Raw genomic sequence first — 20,240 nt, forward strand, 5'->3', positions numbered from 1 at the left:
AAGTAAGAATGTCTGCAAACACTTAGAAAGTTTTATTGGCAAATTACGCACTTGGGATGGAAATGGGTGTGTAAGTGTCTTACCTACTATATAAACATTCTACAGAGGTAGAGTGAAATGGAAGGAAGAATTTAAAGATGGAGAGATGAATTAAATACAAAAATGAGAAAGTAAAGGAAAAAAAAAGAGGAAAAGCAGGAGAAATTAGAGTGACAGATGAATTAAAGAAAGGAAGGAACAGAGAAAATGGTCATCACTTCTGGTTCCCATATCAACCCAGCAGATAAGCATTGATCTAGCTGTGTCAGTCCAGCCAGTGAGGTTGGACCCATGCAGGGTCCTGGGGGGTGCTGGTCAGGCTTGGGAAAATACCTTTTTTATGGAGTGGCTTCTCTCTTTCTGTGTAAATTAGTTATCGTGTGCAGGCCTTTCTGGAAAGGCATTGTAGGGCTTTGGGAGTCATTGGTGTCTCAATCCCTTATTATAGCTCAGTCATTGGTGTCTCAATCCCTTATTATAGCTCATGCCAGTTTCCTGCCACTCATTCCTGCACTTGTGCTGTACTGCACTGTGGTTCCCTCTCAGGGAAAAATGCTGCTCTATCTCCAGCCTGGCCTTCCTTCTCCAGCAAAGTCTTGTTCTTGTTCTTTCTCATGATGTGTTAATACCCTGAATAAGCACCACTCAGGTTGTTGTGTCTCCTCCGTGGAGTGTGGGCATGCATCACCACAATCCATCCTGTCACCAGTCAGGTTTTCTGGGCCTCTACAGCTGTGAGGTTGTTAAATTTTGTATTTTATTTGAATGCGAATGTTTTGAGCCTGATATTGTGCCTATTTAGGCACTGAGGCCTTGTGTATTTTTGAATTATGAGCTTTCTATTATCGATGTCTAAAAAAATTTAGTCCCAGCATTTCCATTGGAAGTGGCATTTCCCAGGTGTATATGAAGTTACTTGCTGATTCTGTTCCCTGCCATGGGATCCCCCCTTGTCACTGTCAGCACGTGACAGTCAATCCTTCCAGGCCAATTAGGCAGACAGTAATATCATGTGCTGTGTCTGTCTTGTTGGTGACTGAAACTTTATGCTCTTGGGCTCTGGTTGACTTGCTAACTTGTTTGAACACTGAGCTCTTTTAAACCAGTGTGTGCTTTTCCACATGTCCTGTGTGGTAAATACCTTGATACAGCACAAGGTACCAATGGATACCCTCCTCATGCTGTTCTGGTACTTTGTAGTGCTATAGTTACAGCCATTTCTTAGTTTGAAGGTAGTATCCCAGTTTCCCCAACTTTGTTCCTATGACTTTTCCTGCTTAACTGAGGAAGTTATGTACTTGTTTTAGTTTTCTGTTGTCTTCTACCTTGTTCAAAAGGACAACCTTTTACTGTCCAGCCTTTTGCTATGGCTTGCAGTGTGCAGAGCTGGAACCCTCTGCTTTATCATGTCACTAGTTCCCTGTACTTCACATAAGTGGGTATGTATTTTGAGAACAAATGATTTTTAGGGCCTGATAACATGACCTCAGACTAGGTTTAAAACCTCCTCTCTAATATTTAAGAGTAAAAGCCACAAATTTTACCTAAACTGTTTCTTCCAAAGCCATTCCTTTAATTTCAGGAGTGTTCTCATCTTCTCGTGAATCTGGACCTTGTTTTTTTCCTAATCTCCAGTTACATGCTGAGACTTTATCATTCCCTTTAGTCTGCATTTCTAGGGGTATTAGAATATTTGAACAGTGCTAGGGATGCTTGAAGATCCTGAGGCAGGGCATTTTTGCTTTTGATCCTTGAGCTGGCTAAGTTGATATGTACAGTGTCCACATTATTTGAAATAGGGAAGGGTAGAGAAGGTGTGAGGTTTTGTAGTTCCTTAAAATGGAAAATGTATCACTTCCATGGTTACCTGAGTGGCAGTTTTCTGTCCTCACAATAATGTCTCTTTATTTGCTAAGACCCATGCATCATGTTTGTCCTGGTAAACAGGAGGCTAATTTATCTGTCAACTATATAATTGTTTTATCTTTAAATTTTATTTTATTAGCAGTGGATCAAATAGGCAAGCATAGCATGGAGAACAAATGTTTTGCCTAAGGCAGAACAGGGAATTACACTAGGACTTCTTACATGGTAGGTTAGTTCTTTAAGCAGTACTATCTTTCACATAAAATCCTTTTGGAATAGCAATGTAACGTTATTAAAGGTTGAAGTCTTGGTCATATGTTACCTCATCAAGCAAGTAAGAAGTGTAGTTTTTAGCTATGATAACTATTCTTTTTCTCTTTTTTCTTTTCTTTTTTTAATAGCTTAGAGCTGAAGATATTAGGTGACTGACAAATCATACACTTGTTAGGTATTTTAAGACAAAATACTTTTTTTTTTTTTTTTTGGAATGACGAGCAATCTGTGTGCCTACTAGTGCAGGAAATCACTAAATATATTGAAGTTTTAATTTTTATCAGCAAAGCAGTTAAAAATACTTGCCTTCAAGGTATTAAAGCCTCAGCGTTATCTGACTTTGAAAGCAGCTCAAGGTAATATCTGCCTTTAGCGCTGGTTGTTTGCATTCTAGTTGTAACAAGAGAATGCAGCAGAGTAGATTATAATTTTATTTAAATTCCTCCAGTTATATTCAGTTGAGATTTTCATCTATGGTGTGTAAGTGATCATGTCTGTAAAGAATATTTCAATTGCCAAATTTTATATAGACTATTTTGTGAAAAAAACATGAGAGTCTTGTACACTTCCAGCTTTTAACCACTAGATGGTAGCGAACTACTATCTACTTCTCCTAATTGCCCTCAGTAAAAGAACCCTTGCTCCCAAAACTGTGCAGTGTAACACTAATTACAAAAAAAAAAAAAAAAAAGGAATCATAGACTATACTGAGTTGGAAGGGACCCATCAGGATAATCGAATCCAACTGCTGACCCTACTCAGAACACCTCAGGAGTTGTCACACCATTTACCTGAGAACATTGTCCATTGAATTATGTCAGGCTGTGACAGTTGCCCTGGGGAGCCTGTTGTGCTGTTTAGCCACCACTGGGTGAAAAACCTTTTCCTGATATCCAACCTAATCTTCCTCTTACTCAGCTTCAGGCCATTCTCTTGGATCCTGTCACTTGTCACCACAGAGAAGAGAGCAGTGTCTGCTGCTCCTCTTCCCATCACGCTGCAGGGAAGGAGCCCCACAGAACCCCACTAGTGACTGCTCTGCAGCCTGATGTTATCCCATTTACTAATTGTGATACTGGAAAAAGGAGCCAAGTATTCTGACATTGTGAAATAAACTTTTATCTTTCCTAAAACAGTATGACAACTCAATATTTTAGTTTGAAAAGTGTTTCTCTGACACAGTTTATTGTGTGCTTCGAAGTTTTACTCATCTGCACAGTGATAATTTACCCCAAATCTCACTTAATGCTTTGCTGGGTGCTGAGCAGAGCCAAGGCTAGCCAGAGAAATATGACAGACTAAAATTATTTGTAGATTTCTCAGTTATAATTCAGGATTATATGTCCTCATTAATGTATAAATTAAATTATTAAAAATAATCCAACTTCACCATGGATCTTGCACTCCTGAAGCATCTGGGGAGGAAATGTATTCTTCAAATCACAGGTCTGATGGCAGATCACTGATAAAATACAAGTATAAGCAGATGTTTTTTAAAAGTTGGTTAAAATCTGCAAGAATTTTTTTCCCCCCAAATTATAAAAATGCTTATATAAGTCAAATCTGGTACTGGGATGGAACAAGGGGTCCTTGTTAAGCTCTGCCCCAGCAAGAACTGTTCTGGTCAAAAATCTGAAAAAAATCATCCTGGATGATTTGACCCATTTACATAGCCAATATACACTATCCAGTCTAATGCTCTAGTGGATGTAAAGCAAATTCCTAAAGCACTATTTTTGCAGCAATTTGGGCCAAAATCAGCTAAACTGTATTTAAGGCTGAGCATTATTTGTTTCTATGGCTTAGAAGTCAAAAAAGAGGTAGAGGTTATAAGAGTCTGGCATATAATTGTTTACCAAAAGGTTGCTTCTCAGCCTTCTGGGTTGGTTGCAGCAACATTGTGCTAAACTGGCTCCACTGGAAGTCTGACTTTTGACCTCAGGTCAGCAGTGACCTGATGATGGCACTTAAGCACTGTCTCAACTGCTCCATTATTTTCTGTTTTCTTTTTTATAACTTAATGAGATGGAAGATCACAGGAAGCTGAATTCCATAAAAATCAGCGATCTTAGAATGACTCTAACCAATATCAGTGTATAATCTGTACTGTAAATGCAATCTGCCTCTGGGTTCTGAGGATATATTACAGCTGCACAGAGAGTTCCTGTCTAAGGTAATGATTAGTGATTATTTGATATCAATACATATATGGGTTGCCTTCATGGATTAGATTAATCCTTGTCATGATTGACAGTAATTTTTTATTCTAAAAATGTCATATTCCAAGTTACTTAAATGACTTTATATGATTGCTTGAGTTTGAAGACTGTTTCTTTTAGCAAATGATAAATGAGCTGCAGAGATGCTCTGTTAGGCTTGCCATTTACAAACAAGAAAATTAATTGAAGATGGGCAAGTTGAGAGAAAATGTAACTGCAGGGATCATGAGATTGTGGAGCTTAAAACCCTGAAAGAACCTTAGACTTTAGAACATCAGATTTTTTGACTTCTTTGGGAGATCTTCTTGGTGGGAACCCATGAAGGACTTTCCTAGTGGGAAACAGGGCTGAAGAAAACTTTGACCTCCAAGTATAGCATCATTGGAACAGACAGGCCATTCAATGTGCAGAAGTAAGAGGAGATGTTGTAGAAGGTCAGCATGGATGAACACGGAGGGTATGAATTCCAACATGCAAGCTTCCTTAGAGGCTTGGGATCAAGTAGAATCAGGCATGGGCCACCCAGGAAGGGTATAGACACAATGCCCAAGTTCAGAGACAGAGTTAAGAAGCTCAGCTGGAGTTCAAACTTGTGAGCAGGGCAAAGGGAAATGACAATATTGTTTTTAAGTACACTGACAGCACAAGAAAATGCAGACCCACTGCTCAAGTGAACAGGGGACTAAGGAACAAAGAACAATGGAAGGCTAAAGTTTTCAGTGTCTTTTTAGTCAGTTTTCATGAGGTGGCCTTGTCCTCCAGCTCCTTTTGACCTTCAAGCCTCCTTGCATAGTGAACATAAATGAGGGATTATCTGTGGTAGCCAAAGATGGTGTTAGGGAGCACTTAAGCCAATGGGTTGTATAGAAGCCCATGGGAGAAGATAAGATACACCTGATGGCCCTGAGAGAGCAAACCAATGTCATTTTGAGGCCCAATCTCTCTTTGAAAGACCATGATCTGGGGGTGGGGGAGTGGGGATGGGTGTGTCCTGATAACTGGAAAAAGACAAACCTGTCACAGAATCAGTTGGGTTGGAAAATACCTTTGAGATCATCAAGTCCAGCCTATGACTGAACACTACTATGTCAACTAGCTCATGGCAGTAAGTGTCCCACCCAGTCTTTCTTAAACACCTCCAGGAACAGTGACTCCATCACTACCCTGGGCAGCCCCTGCCAATGTTTAGTCACCCATTCTGTGAAGAAATTCTTCCTAATGCCCAACCTGAACCTCCCCGGTGCAGCTTAAGGCTGTGTCTTCTTGTCTTTGAAGAGGAGAAAAGGGGGGATCCTGGCAATGACACACAATCAGCTGCTCCTGGTAAGGTTGTGGGACAAACTGTTCTGGAAGCCATTTCATGGCACATGAAGCACCAAGAAGCTCATTGTTGAGCAGCTGTCATAGATTTATCAGTGTTGCATTCTTCATGATCAGCCTGATTGCCCTCTGTGGTGAGATGGAGGCTGTGTAGACAAACAGGAAGCAGCAGTGGGGAGTACTGAGAGAACTCTGCTCTTTTAGCCACAGGAATAAAAGGGTAAGGGAATATCTTATTGCAGCCTGTAATTGTCTAATGAGAGGGTAGAGAGAGAATAGAGCTGAACCCTTCATTAATGCTTCACTGAGGTGTACAGTAGTAAGAGCCAACATGCACAAACTCAGATGTGGTAGATTTCAGCTAGATGGGGACTTTATGCTGGATGGTCAAGTTATGATGGGCACAGTTATATAGCCCCAGAGGTTGCAGAATTTCCACCCTTAGAGATATTAAATCTGAAAACATCCCTTAATAACCCACTCTAATTGGGTCTGCTCTGAGCAAAAGACTGGTCGAGAGAACTTTTGGAGATTTCTTAAAATTCTCATGATTTTGTGATTCTGTAACTTTTTTGCTACAACTTCATAGCGTTTTAGGAAAAGGATCCATTATTTCTAGCTGTTTTTTCAAGAGATTTAAAGAAGGGGTTTTTTTTCTCCTTATTAAAAAAAACCCCGCAACTTTTATTGCTGCATGGCAAAGTTAAGCCTGTTGGACTGAGCTTTTACTTTAGAAATCACATACATGATGCGAAGAAGTACAGAGTCATAGAAAGGTTTTGGTTGGAAGGAACCTTAAAGATCAACTGGTTCCAACCCTTCTGCCATGGGCAGTGACACCTTCCACTAGACCAGACTGTTCAGAGCCCCATCCCACAAGCCTTGAACACCCAATCCAGGACTGGGGCAGCCGCAGGTCCTCTGGGCAACCTGTGCCAGTTCCTCACCACCCTCACAGTGAAGAGCCTGCCATCCTGCAGCTTAAAGCCATTCCCCCTTGTCCTATCACTACTATGCCCTTGTGAGATGTCTCTCCAGACTTCTTTCACTCCCTCTTCAGGAAATGGTAGGTGCTGGAAGGTCTCCCCAGTGCCTGCTCTTGTCCAGGTAGAGCAACTGAACAGCTCTGGCCCTCTCTGTCTTCACAAGAGAGCTGCTCCAGTCCTGTGATCAACTTAGTGGCTCTCTGCTGGACTCCTTCCAACAGAATATAAATAATTGGTTCCTCAGTAGCTTGCATACATCAATAGGAATTAATTTTATATGTAATATTTAATAACATGTTTAATTTTAAATGGTAACTCTGTAAATGGTTCAGAGAAATCTATGGATGTTTGCTTTTACCCCAAATGCAGTTTTTCAGTTGTTCTCTTTCAAGCATGTATGCACAACTGCATTTGGTTACAGCTGGTGGGGAAAATATAGATAATGCAGGGAAACTGGTTTTTACTTGTGATTTTTGTCAATGCTAAGGTTGTCAAGTGCTTTTAGACATTACTCACGTTGATATGAGTGGAAGCAGAAATATTTAGGGACATTTTAAGCCAGAAATAGCTGCAAAATGTCTGTTTTCTTGTTACTAATAGTGGATAATTAGGTTGTTTTTCTTGGCATTTTCAAGAGGACATTGGATTATGTTCAGTTGCTGAAGTGGAAAAAAATTAAACCTCTCTAAGGAAGAAAAAAACCTTAAATTTCTTGCTGAAGAGAAACTTCTGTATTAAGCAACCGTTGTACAACTGAAAAATAAGTGTGACTGAATGTACTTGTGTAAAAAACATGAATAGAACACTCACTAATTTACAAGTCTGTAGGTAAAAGATATTTGAAAGTTGCTTGACTATTGCTGTATATTTAAACAGCCACCTTGACAAGGAAACAAAGATGCCTGTTGACACAAAGATTGCTTCAGAAGGCTTAAACACAAATCAGAGAAGCAGTTACAAAATTGACTTCTGCAAATAGTAATGGTGCCCTTGAGTATGATGAATTGTATCCAGCCGTGTTTGTATGTAAACAGTATCACCTTAACAACACTGTGGTTCTTAGCAGTAACTCTCAAGGCCTAATCTATAGGCAGTAAATTCTGGTGGTTAGAGACCTCTTGTTCCTGTGGTAATGCAATTTAATTTTCCAGCAATTTGTATGCGCACTAGAACTGAATTTTAAATACAGAGATAAGGTTAACAGGTGCTGGATTTTTTTAGGTCCCTTACTCTATTTTTCAGAGTTATTTTGGCAATCCCACTGAAAGGAAAGGGGGGGAGGGAACACAAAATGATTAATGTAGAAGCTTCCCCTATGGATTAGGGCTTGTTCCTGAAAAACAGTGCTTGGTACTTATATTGAACAGTACAATGTTTAGAGCCAGAAGAAAGCAACTTTGGAAACGGAGCATTGGCAGAGTGATAAAGGTAAGGAAAACTGAATTTTGAACTAGGTTTGGACTAATAAGTATATAATTGAATAAAGGTGTGTATTTGGGGAAGAGGAGAGGGTGCATAGAATAATGTGTGTTTTAAAATAGGTGCAAGTGGATGATGTTAGTTGCACAATTTGTTTTGCAAATTTGCACTGGGAGGTGTTTATGCATTTGGCTAGTGGTACTTGTATCTTGCCCAGATTTTTGCAATGGTCTGGTAATAGTATAATTTCACAAATGCTATATTAGTACATTAAAGAGTTTGATGTTAGATATGGCAACAAGACAGGGGTTAACTGTGCCATGAAGACAAATAGAAATGTAGCTCCACTTACCCCATACTTCTAAGATGGGAATAAAATTTTGAAAGCAACACTTAGCATTGAGAAACCACAATAGAATATAGACATCATTAAGATACTTAGACTAATTTAAAAAACTGTTTATTTAAGCAAGCTGTTCCTGAGTTAATGCAATGTGATAATGCATGTGCAGGGCTCTGATTTTTGATATTAAAGAAATAGCTAAGGGAACTGCCCTAATTCCTTACTGTTTGTATTTTCTTGGAAAGGGGAAATAAAAACATTGATACTTGAAAATTGAAGACTTGGGGTGTTTTAAAACGTGCAAAATAGTTTGCAGTTTACTTTTGAAGGGAAATTCATGAGCAACACTTAATATAAAACATCAAGTTAAAGGAGAGACAAAGGAATTCAATGCTGGTTAAATAAATTTTGGATGAGACAGTAAATTAGCAATACAACACTTCTAACTTTTTGCCTCTTTCACTATTGAACTTCCCTGTTATAGTCTTGCTCATCCACAAGACTTTGATTTCAGTGTGTCTAAATTCAGTGATGCACAGTATTCTGACAACAAAATGCATCATTTGCTGGATAAAGGGTGTTCAGAACAAATTTTATCTTGTGTACATATGACTTGCATACTAAACACCATTCTTGCTAACTCTATTCAGGATGTCTGCATCAGCAGCTACAGCCTGTTATGAGAAGCTGGCAATAGTCAATAGCTGGTTTCTGAGCCTGTTGCTTCAAAAAAAGAACCCCTGGAATCTCTGACTTGAGCTCTTTTAGTACTGCTGCTTAAATATATGTACTTTTGTAGCAGCCAGGAAATTTAAAAAAAAATAATCTCCAGTTATTTCTTCAGACTGATGGTGAGGTGGTTATGGGTTTAGATATATGAAAGATAGATTTAGGAATCTCTCCTTTTTCTTGTTTCAGGAGAAGATGTCTATTGAAATTAGTTTTCTGTGCCGGATTGTTAGTATTTAGGTGTTAGGAATTTTGAGGTTTTATGTAACAAAGTATGCTATGTGTTATGACTGGACTAATTGTCAGAAAATAACTTTTCAGTTAATTAGTGTAACTTTGGGTCTTCATCTGTTGTGGGACTGTGACCTTTCTTACCTTCATAACCAAAATTGGTAAAAGAAACACAAATCTAAAGTTGGCCAGACTACCTATGTTGTTCTTTACATGAAAAACTGGGCTGAAGCTGTACTGTGAAAATCTTGGACAATCCTTCCAGATATTTAAGTGAGACAATGTTTATCTCTTGTAAATATTGCATCCTCCTACATCATGGGACATTAGTAAGAAGCTTTCATGTATGACCTTGATCAGAGTTGCTGCTGCTATTTCTTGGGATTTGCATGTTGATGTTACTGCATGTAACAGCAATTTCTCTCTTACCTACATGAGTGATATCATGAGTGTTTTAGCATCCTTCCATCTTCAAATCTTAGTCTTTCAGTTTTCTATGAAATTCTGAATTACACAGAGCTGCCTATTCTTGGGTACTTTTTTGGTAGAGATTCTGTTTAGGCCTATGTACTTCTGTAGTGAATACTGCAGGGTATAAAATTATAAAAAACACTTAAACCATTACCACAGTGATAATTTGAAGTGAGATGTGAGGTTAGCTAAAGGGGAGAGGGAAGAATGAGCGGTAGGAAAGCTCAGCATTTTCTTGTAATTAATTTTCTGATAGTCACAATCCTAAGTAAATGCTATCTTAAAAATTAATTCTTTTAGTAGTATGCAAATGGAAGCTCAAAATCTAGACTGGAAGACAGTTTCCAGAGTAGTCTCTCAGTGCTTGTAAAAACATAAATTATTGACTTGATATTGAAAGCACTGAAGTTAATTTCCTCTACTTTTCTGCATACAACCTATTCCTAAAAGTTAGGCAGAAGTCTCTTCTAATGACTACAACAGCTAATGTGCGAGCTAATGGTTGAGCAGTTCATTTGGGGAGGAAGTTTGTAGAAATGATAACTCATCAAAATACAGAAGCATGACAGCTTGAATTGTATTGAGTGTTCTTGCATTGTGTTGCAGCTACTATCAGGAGAAAATGTAGTAACAAATATCCAACATACTGATGTAAGTGCTTTCCAGTGGTGACATGTGATAAATACAAATCCAAGTCTTGATCTTCATAAAACTATAGCTTTACCATTTAGTTAATAGCTTCCTGTTTCTCTAGGTGTGGTTGATTAAGTAATTTAAATTAATTACACTTTTAAAATTTTGTGATATCTTAATGAATATTCTTATACTGGACTTAGACATCAAATATTGCTCATTGCTGTATGAACAGCTATGCACAATCTATAGTACAGTATATTTGTCATAGGGCTTGAGACACAGCAATTAATGTTTCAAAAACCAGAAAAAAACATTGGGCCATGATTTCTCAGTTTGAGAAGAAGGTGCTCATGATTTCAGTCTACACAAACAGCAACTTGTAGAAGAAATGGAGGCTATGAACATGTCAAGAGCATCTGTATCGGTGGAGCTGGTCACTTAAAAACTAGTGTAAGATGTAGTCTTGTGTAGCAATAATATCTGGAGCTTTATATCAGAAACACAAGTAGAGTATACAAGAGCATACTCTGTAGTTTAGGTAAAAAAGGGCTTCTTTCTGTGTTAAATAGAAACAAATTGGTAGTGTAGTGGTTGTATTATTATTATTATTATTATTATTTTGTTAAAGAGTCCCTATCAGTTGTGTTCAAATTACTGGAACAATAGTTTCGAGGATTCTATTGTTATCATCTAGTGTGAATGAAGCTGATTTAGACAAAATGGTTTCTTTTTGCACATATAATGAGGAGGAAAATTTCTGCTCATGTTTAAAAACATGTAGGAAAAGCCAGTCTCGTGATGGCACTTGACCTTCAGGAAAGTGGAGACTGTGTTAGGGTATGAGGAGAGGCAAAATAACATAAAGTACACATACAAATTAATCTGCTACTGTGTTCTTCAGGCATATCTGTGTAAAGAATAGGATTTATATGCTTGTCTTTTATATAGAAAAATATTTCAAATGCATTCAGCATTTATGAGAGCAGGGTAGTAGTTACAAGTTTACCAGGTATTTGAAAATTCCTTCAGAAAGTAGGAAACATATTTACATAAGGGTATAAAGTATATTATGCACGTCCTTTTGGCTCTGCAAAAGCTTGTGGATAAATCACTTATGCATACTTTATAAAGTTACTAGTTTTCTCCTAATCATCAGGGAAATAAGGATTGAATTTACCACCTATGAAACATAATTCTAAATTTCTTTTGAAAATGAAATTATATTGAATCTTGTAACCCACAAGCACAATAATACCAGTAACTATTCCAGAAGGCTATTTTGTCTATAAAGTAATGAGGTGTGTTACATATGGGATTTCAATTTAATTAGAAGAGTAGGCTTACTGCTTGAAGAATGGTATAATAGCTATAGTTAAGCACATTTGTAAACACTTGTGTATCTTGAGGCTTGTGGTTTGTTTTACTTCTCATTATACTAAAGAGATAATGTATAAAACCTTAGCTTTCTCCAGCAGCATCTGTCTTTATTAGAGAGTGCTTACAATATCTTCCACGAATAACAAAGATCAGTCAGAATCCTGTCTTGACTTGATGGTCATACGTGACTAGACTAAAAAGCTGAGACGAAGGACTTAGAGCATTGAAGGTAACTTGCAGAATAATGGAGCTATACATATAAAATACTTCTTTTTCTACAAAGCCTTTCAACAAATTAACTTTCTGTATAACATTATTTATGATAGAAAAGTTGTGATAAACCTGAAAATAGAACAACAGAAACAAACTGTAAAATTATAAAAAGGCAGCTTCTAAAATTTTCATTTGAGCCCCATAAAAACATAAATCACAAGTGTGGAAGAATGTAATAGCCTTTACTTGTAAAAATACATTTTAAAGCTTTCTTTATTTTTGTCTTCAAATTACATAGTGAATTTTTCATTGTCCACTTTGTGTTTTATAACAGCAAAAGCTCAAGGAAGAGAGGGAGGCTAAACGTGCTTGTCTGGATGGCAGGCATGATTACTTACTGGATATCATTGCCTCTTGTGTGAATCTGGACAAAGCAGAAGTAGAAGACGCAATTCTTGATGGTAACCAGGTAATCTGATGAATTTGAAAGTGAAGCTCATAGTATACTTTGGAACTAATTTTACCATTAAATTCTTGGTGAGACGGTTTTCAGACTTCACACCTGAGATTACTAAGCCTTCTCCTTGAAAAAATATTTTTCAGCACTTTTAATTAATTTGAACAGAAATGTCCTTAATTCCAAGACCTATTGTAGTTATAGTGATTGTTAAATTGATTAGAATTTCTCCATTCCAGTGGTTATAGATAATATGCTAAAACCTGTGACTGTATTTCATAGTGATACCACAGTGTGAAGTCTTCCAGTCCTTGAGTACACAGCACACAGAGGTTCAAGAGTCCTGTCCTCAGCAGGTTGCATATTTTTCTTTTCATAAGGCTGCCAGCAACATTTGTGAGACTACATTGTGGTCTAGCTTAGCAAATTAAAAAAAATAAAATAGGTAGAAACTACTTGACAAAATGGAATGGCTTATGTGATGTAACTGTGACAGCATGAGGGCTAATACAAATTCATATACGGAGACACTGAAAAATATAATTTTTAAAAAAACCAAGGTAGACAGAAGTAGATATTTTACTTCCTGACACTAAGGCAAATGTGGCTCTGTTTGGGTTTTTATGGTTTGTTTTCTCTTGTGTTCTCTTGTCATCTGCATGCCTTCAATTTATGCATTCCCAATTCAGTGCTAATATTGTTGAGAAAACTGAAGGAAGTCCAGTGGAAGACCAGTAAGAAAGAGAGGGACACAGGGCACATGAAGTATGAGATGAGGGAGAAGAAGAGTGGCAGTCAAATAGTAGCCTGCAGCTGCTTGAAGAGTGGTTGTGAAGATGACAGAGCTGAACTATTCTCAGTGGGTGCAGATGATAACTCCAAAGTTAAAGCCATATCTTGTAAAATGGCCACCAAGGGACCATTCTTCACCAGGAGTGTAATGAAGCATGGGAATAGATTACTTCAAGTCAGTTGTGGAATTTCTGTCCTTGGGGTTTTTGAAATTCAGCCTTGGAACATCTCTAGATGATCTGAGTTGTTGGTGACAAAGGAATCTGACCTCAAGACCCCCCAGAGGTCCCTTCCAAAATTTCTGTGACTTCATGAGATAGAAAATGAGCAGTGCAGAACAGTCATGCACATTAAAAAGCAGAATTTGTTTCAGTCTTTGTGCATTCTAGCTCTAAATGGATTTCCTGGCATACAATACTGCCTGCGAATAGCTGTCAGATGAGGAAAATATTGGCAGTTTGTATACTTGGAATGAGAAAAGTGTAATAGCTGTTTTGACCTCATCTTGGAGGGCTCAGCTAAGATTTTTCTGGAACAGCAGTTCGCTATCTTGGTGTAACTGAGGCTTGTTGAAAATGGAAGAAGGATAACTGTGGCTTTCTTCCAGCTTCTGGTGATCTTTCAGCCTTTTTTTATGGACCAGAAAGCACAAATAGTACCACCTAGTGTTTCTGAAGATGAACCTGAGTGAGTCTTTTCTGCTAAAGATAGTTATGTAGTTAAGGACTACATAGAAGAGTGCCTCAGACCTACAGAAATAATGGATGAGGCCAGATTTTCAAGTGCTGAGACATGGATCAGCATATTTTCATAAAACAACTCAGTTTCTTCCTCAGCCTGTATGGCCTGTATATGAGATTTTTGGACTGCACTATCAGTACATATTTCAGTGATGCTTGATGGCAGCCTTGAATTGATGAAGAGCTGTGAAATTGTCCTGATGCTTTCCTCTGTTGCTGTGATATGAATCAAATCAATGACATGATCTCAACATGATTTCAAACAGATAGAGCGCATTGACAGATTCCTGGCCCCTGGAGGTCTGTGTCACCTGATGTTCTACTATCAAGACGTGGAGGTAATGGACACAGGTAAAGAAACTTGTATTCTTCTACAATGTGTTATAGTTGTGCTGAGCAAATGTGCAAGGAAAAAGAAAATAGTCAAATTCTTATAAACTGGGAATTAAAGCAAGTCAGGTTTGGTCACGCCAAGGCATTCATCCCTGCTCATGAAATGAGGATTGAAGAAGTTACCAGAGGTTATTAGTGCAATTCTGCATATTGCAACTGTGAAGCAGCAAAGTATTTCCTTGTGAGCTCAGCAGCTCTTGCCTGTGGGAATTTGTTTTTGATAATTAAAAGGTGGCTTTCACACAAAGGGAGCTGTGACAATGACCTTCCTCCTCCCCTTCAATCACACCACCTGTTGGCCCTAGAAACCATCATGCATCTCTTATCACATGCCCATTCATTTAGGTGGTCCTGTTACATGAAAAATGCCTTCAAGGGGCCCACATTATGAGTAGAAGGGGTGTTACTGCGGAAATCCCTTCTGCACGTACTCCTTTACTGAGTCCCACCATGTTCCAGTCTTCTGGGGGAAGCCTCCTTCTCCCTTACTCTGGAAGTAACTCAGGACCTGTGTGACAAGGACATCCTCCTTTTGCCCATGGCTTCTCTCCTAGAGCCTCCAGTGCTGCTGCTGTGCAGGAGCAAAGGACTTCTGAACGACACATCAATGCAAAAGCTGATTTATTGTTTACCTTAGAGCCTACTTTTGCCTTCTAAAACTACTGTCTACGTGATCACACATTTTTTTGATTGGTTCCTTTATCTTGTCCACACGGTCTACATACACCTTGATGGAAATGTGATTGGTTACAGTCCAGTGCTTCTGCTTTATCTTCATCTTGGCTCTTCTAATTTGGTATTCTCTTTTTCAGCTTCTTCTCTCCCAGTTTAGCACAATTTATGTCTCAGTAGCCTTGACAAATTCCAGGGTGTTTGATCAAACTGCAGAAAAACAGCTAAAAGTGGCTTGGCTGGTGCACCTGGTATAAACTATGGCCTAAACTATTCATAAACTATACAAATACACTGCTACACTGCTATTGGGGCTAGCCAGGTGCTCTGCGACTTCAGAGCCTGTGACTGGTTGGTGTGAGTTCACCCCCCTTGGTTACCCTGGATGTACATGAAGAACCCTGTAAACGTATCTATATATACCTGTATAAATGTAAGGTAAACATATACCTAGATGAATGTAAAAATATGGATTTATATTTAATGTATTTTCTTCAGTATATCTGTATATATCTAAAGGGGATGAAAAGACTATTTAATATGATAAAAAAAATTTAATAGAGAAAGTTTCAATGTACATAGAAATACAGCTGAATGAAAACACAAACCCAGCCACTAATACAGGAATCTGGTTAGCAAGTTTTAACATGCCTGAAATGAAGTGGTGAAAGTATGACAGAGTGTGAGGCAAGGATCAAAGCCTAGAAATCTAATGAGACTTGCCCATGTCCACCCCCAAACCAATCAAATCACACTGCAGTATAGCATGATTTTGGTAACCTTTTTGGGCGTGGTGCTAAACTATAGGCAATATGGGAAGCAGTAGAAAAAAACCCACACAAGCAAAACCGAAATGAATTCACATTAAGGTGTGCATTGGGTGAATAAGCAAAAGTCCCTAGAACATCATAAACGGGAGGAAAAAATATAATAATAAAAAAAGGTAGTGATGCAGAAGACAGCGGGGATTGAGACTGACTTTGCAGCTATAAGTGTAGTCATTTCCAATACTATTAGACAGAAAAGCTTCTGCTGTACATTTTCTCTTTGTAGGTGGAGCAGAGTTTTTAAAATAATTATCTGTGTTTGTTTAGGTCTCTGGTTCACAGGCTGTCAAAGCAAAAATCTCAGTTGTGGTGGTGGCTACTAATTGGTAAAGCTAAGTGAATTTTTGTGGCATTTTATGCCCTTCTTGGCAAGACTACTTACTTTGGCCACCTAATACACAATCTGGTTTTCTGACCCTGATGTGGATCAACCAACACTTCTGTTAGGGTAGAAGATGAATCTATGAAGGGAGCATACAAAAATTTTGTGTCTTTGCAGAGGAGAACTGTGTCTGTGAGTTCAGGAAGGTCTACTTCAGAGTATTAAGGTGTCATTTAAAAGTTTGATTTCTTGCAGTATTTTGAAGATCATTGTTCACATGCATCTTAAAAACTTCTAGCACCCTTTTCAGTGAGAGTACATATTTTCTAAAGAGACTTCAAGTTATACTGTCTACTTCACCTGCACAGATTGTGGGAATACTCTGATGTCTTTTGCTGGTCTCGCCTCTGTAATTACTTGTGGCACTTTGACCCTGGCCGTGCCAGGCACCCACAAAAGCTGCACACTCACTCTCCCCTGCTACAGCTGGACAGATGAGAGAAAATTTATTCAAGGTTTCCTGAGCTGAGATAAGGACTGGGAGAAAACACTCCAAGGGCAAAACAGGATTGACTTAAAGGTAGTAAGTGAATTTATTACTAACTAAATTAGAGCCGGAATAATGAGAAGTAAAATAAGCCCTTAAAAACATCTTTTCTTCCCGCAACCCCTCCTTCCCACAGACAGGGCTTGGAAGACAGTGGTGTGGGGTTGCTGGTCAGTTCATCACCTGAGGTTTTCCCTCGTGAGGCTGTGGGGTCCTTCCCATGGGAGACAGTTCTCTATGCACTTGTCCAAAGTGGTTCCAATCTTGTGAGTAGCAGCCAAACCACACCTGCTGCAATGTGAGTCCTGCCCACAGGCACACAGTCCCCCCAAATCTGCTGTGACAAGGGTCTCTCTCTTTCCAAGGGGTGCAGTCACCCCAGGGACAGGCTGCTCCAGCCTGGAGCTCTCTCCACTGGGTCTCCCACTAGACCACAGCCTCTTCCAGGCATCACCCACTCCAGCATGGGCACCTTACCATGTTCTCACCTCCTCATTTTCTCTGGCTGGAAATAAAATTGTCCCAAACTTTGATTTGATTTTCCTCTCAAATAGGTTATCACGGAGGCATTACCGCCATCTCTAATTGTCCCAGCCCTGGCCAGCAGCCTGTCCAACTTCAGAGCCACCAGGGATTGGCTCTGCTGGACACAGTGGAAGCTTCCAGAAGCTTCTTACAGAAGCCACCTCTGTGGTCCCCTCACTCCCTAGAACCATGCAAAAAAAGAAACATTAGTGCAGTACAAAGCTAATGCAAGTTTATTAGCATGCAATAAATCAAATTAATAACTTTTATGGACTCAGGTCTTTCTGGTGACAGAGCCCTTGTACTTTTGAAGTATGTGAAAAGGAGACTTCTTCAGAGCTGTGGTGAAAATGAGGAGGGGGAAAGATGATGTGAACAGAAGGATGGGGAGAGAATTTATGGTGGCCACCTGATCCGAAATAGGGATCCCTGGGGCAGATAGATGGTCATGTACCTGAAAGAAAAAAAATGTGCAGAGGGGTCTATCACTTTTTGGATGTTGTCCTTTAACTACTAGTATCAACAACTTACTTTTCATCTAAATGTTGTAGTGCCTCACTGAGATGTGTATGCATGCAATTTTACTCTGAGGTCATACTGAAAAGTTAGTAGCAAAGAGATATTGTGACCAGAAACGTGTGAGTGTCTTTTACCCCTAAAGACACTGATTCTTCTTAGTGATCCTTTATGAGTGCTGCCAGCAGCCTGAACATGGGAGCCGCATATTCGCTGGGGGAAGAAGAAAGGACAAGGATATCCCTTGTAGCTCCCTTACTGGCTTTGTTTGTTTGTTTGCTTTCCCCCCAAAGAATCTGCTGTGGCCTCTTTTCTCCTTGTTTTCAGAAGAGCTCAATTTTTTTCCTTTGTTTACATGTTTTTAGGAAAGAACTGTTGATAATAGCTCCTCTAAAGTAAAATACATCACTACATTTTCTGATTTTTCTTTAATTTTTCTTTTTCGACCAAGTGGGTGTTATCTACCACTGCATGATAGAGCTTATGAAAGGACCTTGAGCCTGAACCATTATTTAGAAGGAATACAAAAACAAGCAAATGAATAGAAATGAAAAACTTTTGATGCAAGAATAGCAAAACTAGGTGAAATATTTCTTACTGTGCCATGAAGGCTCTGAATGCTGCATACTTTCTGTGAATAGTTCTGTGAGGTGCCTCCAGGACACTGGGACTCAAAGAGGCACAAATAATGACTGAACTGTTTGTGTGGAAAACTTTTCTTTGAATAAATAAATAATGGGTCTTAATTGTTTCTTTGTTTGAATGTGTAGAGTACTTTGGTCTTCCAGGAATAGGAACAAACTCTCAATTGACCAAGAAGAAGAAACTTAAAGTGTTTGTGACAGAGGGAAAAGAAGTTGCTTTAACTGGTGTATGCATTTTCTTCATTAGATCTCGTTTTTCTAAACCCATCACAACTGAGAATATCTACCAAGTAAGTCAGTGACTGCTTATCTCTGTACATAATCTTGTATAAAATTTGTTTTTACCTTTGGGTATTTGCTCTCAGCTTATAATTTGACAGCTCTTGACATGGAGCAATGAGTGAAAGGACACAGATGGATTAAATGAAACAGGACAAAAAGGGAGGGGGATTGGAAATACAGATGTTTTCTTGTAGCAGCAACTTGATGTATATCAATCATTAATATGAAAAAGGATGCTAAGGAAGAAAATTTAAGACAATCCACAATAACAGAGTAATTAGTCAATACCTAAATACTAAAGTGTTAAATTAGTAAAACAAAGATTATTTAACTTTTAAGTGTATATGTGTGAATTGTATATAACCAAGTTTTTACAGGTGAAAGACCCCTTGTATTGTGTGTCTTTTACAGGAAGTAAATTTTAATATGATGGATATAGGTCGAGATGGCCTATTAAAAAGTGTTGAGCAGTTGATGTCAAAAATATTCATTCCAGCCTTGCAGACTATGGACCATGGCTGGGTTGAACCTCAACAAGTTCCGAATATTAAGCAGGACTTCCTTCATGCCCTTGAAGCATTTGTTAGTGTCCTGTCAGGAACTCAGCAAAGTCTGTTGGAAAAGGTAAGAATGTTCAAGCTGTAGAATGTTTTGAGCTCTGGACCTTTTGAATTAACTCCTGGTGTAGATTACTCATAAAAAAATGCTTTTGTTAAACCGGAGAATAACACAACACTTCTCTTTGTCGTCATCAGTAACTCATTATACTTTGATCTGTGGTTTTAGTAGTTCTGTAGGTGCTTCTGTTCTTGTTTATTCTGGGGGCCAGTGCTTTAAAGCTATTAACTTCTTGACTCTCCGATGGCTGTGGTCATTCTTCAATCTTGAGTGATTAATGTATGATGAACTGTTGCTTTAACTGGTTGGTTTCTATTCAGCTTTTGTGAAGGAAAGGGCGTGAGACACAGCTGCCTGGCTGGTGAATTCTCCAGATTCTGGAGTCCACTTCTGGCTCAAGCCAGTTTAATTTAGCTGGGAATAGGAAGTGAGATACCCATGTAAGGCAACAAGTTAAGTCTTTATAGTTCCTAGATTAGCTGTCAGGAACATTCAGCATTTCGTTTTTCTTTTAACGTTGTGTTTTAGGTCAGCCTGAAGAAATGTGAAACGTATGACCTCCAAACTCTAAGAGGACCTTCAGATTACTTGACGGCTGCTAACAGCATAGAGGGCCTTGAAAAAATAGAAATCTGCATGAAAGAATGGACCAAACAAATTGAACAGGTGATACATGGGACAAATGTGAAATATGACAACATCTGTATCTTGACAGATGAGTTTAATCCTGTTGGTGTTACAGCTACCTTTCTATAATTTAGATGAGTTCAATCTCTTTATTTT

General features: G+C 38.7%; 1 protein-coding gene across 1 annotated transcript in view; it reads left to right on the forward strand.

Moving 5' to 3' along the window:
* The first annotated feature begins 8,074 nt into the window (after nucleotides 1–8,074).
* DNAH5 (dynein axonemal heavy chain 5) overlaps nucleotides 8,075–20,240 on the forward strand; it is a 118,255-nt gene continuing 106,089 nt past the window's right edge. The window contains exons 1-7 of the mRNA XM_062499711.1: nucleotides 8,075–8,131; nucleotides 12,457–12,591; nucleotides 14,378–14,462; nucleotides 15,984–15,998; nucleotides 18,702–18,847; nucleotides 19,251–19,463; nucleotides 19,986–20,123. Coding sequence (XP_062355695.1) covers nucleotides 8,075–8,131; nucleotides 12,457–12,591; nucleotides 14,378–14,462; nucleotides 15,984–15,998; nucleotides 18,702–18,847; nucleotides 19,251–19,463; nucleotides 19,986–20,123 — 789 coding nt within the window. The remainder of the gene's footprint in view (nucleotides 8,132–12,456; nucleotides 12,592–14,377; nucleotides 14,463–15,983; nucleotides 15,999–18,701; nucleotides 18,848–19,250; nucleotides 19,464–19,985; nucleotides 20,124–20,240) is intronic.

This window comes from Cinclus cinclus, chromosome 1 (assembly GCF_963662255.1).
Source record: "Cinclus cinclus chromosome 1, bCinCin1.1, whole genome shotgun sequence".
NCBI lineage: Eukaryota > Metazoa > Chordata > Aves > Passeriformes > Cinclidae > Cinclus > Cinclus cinclus.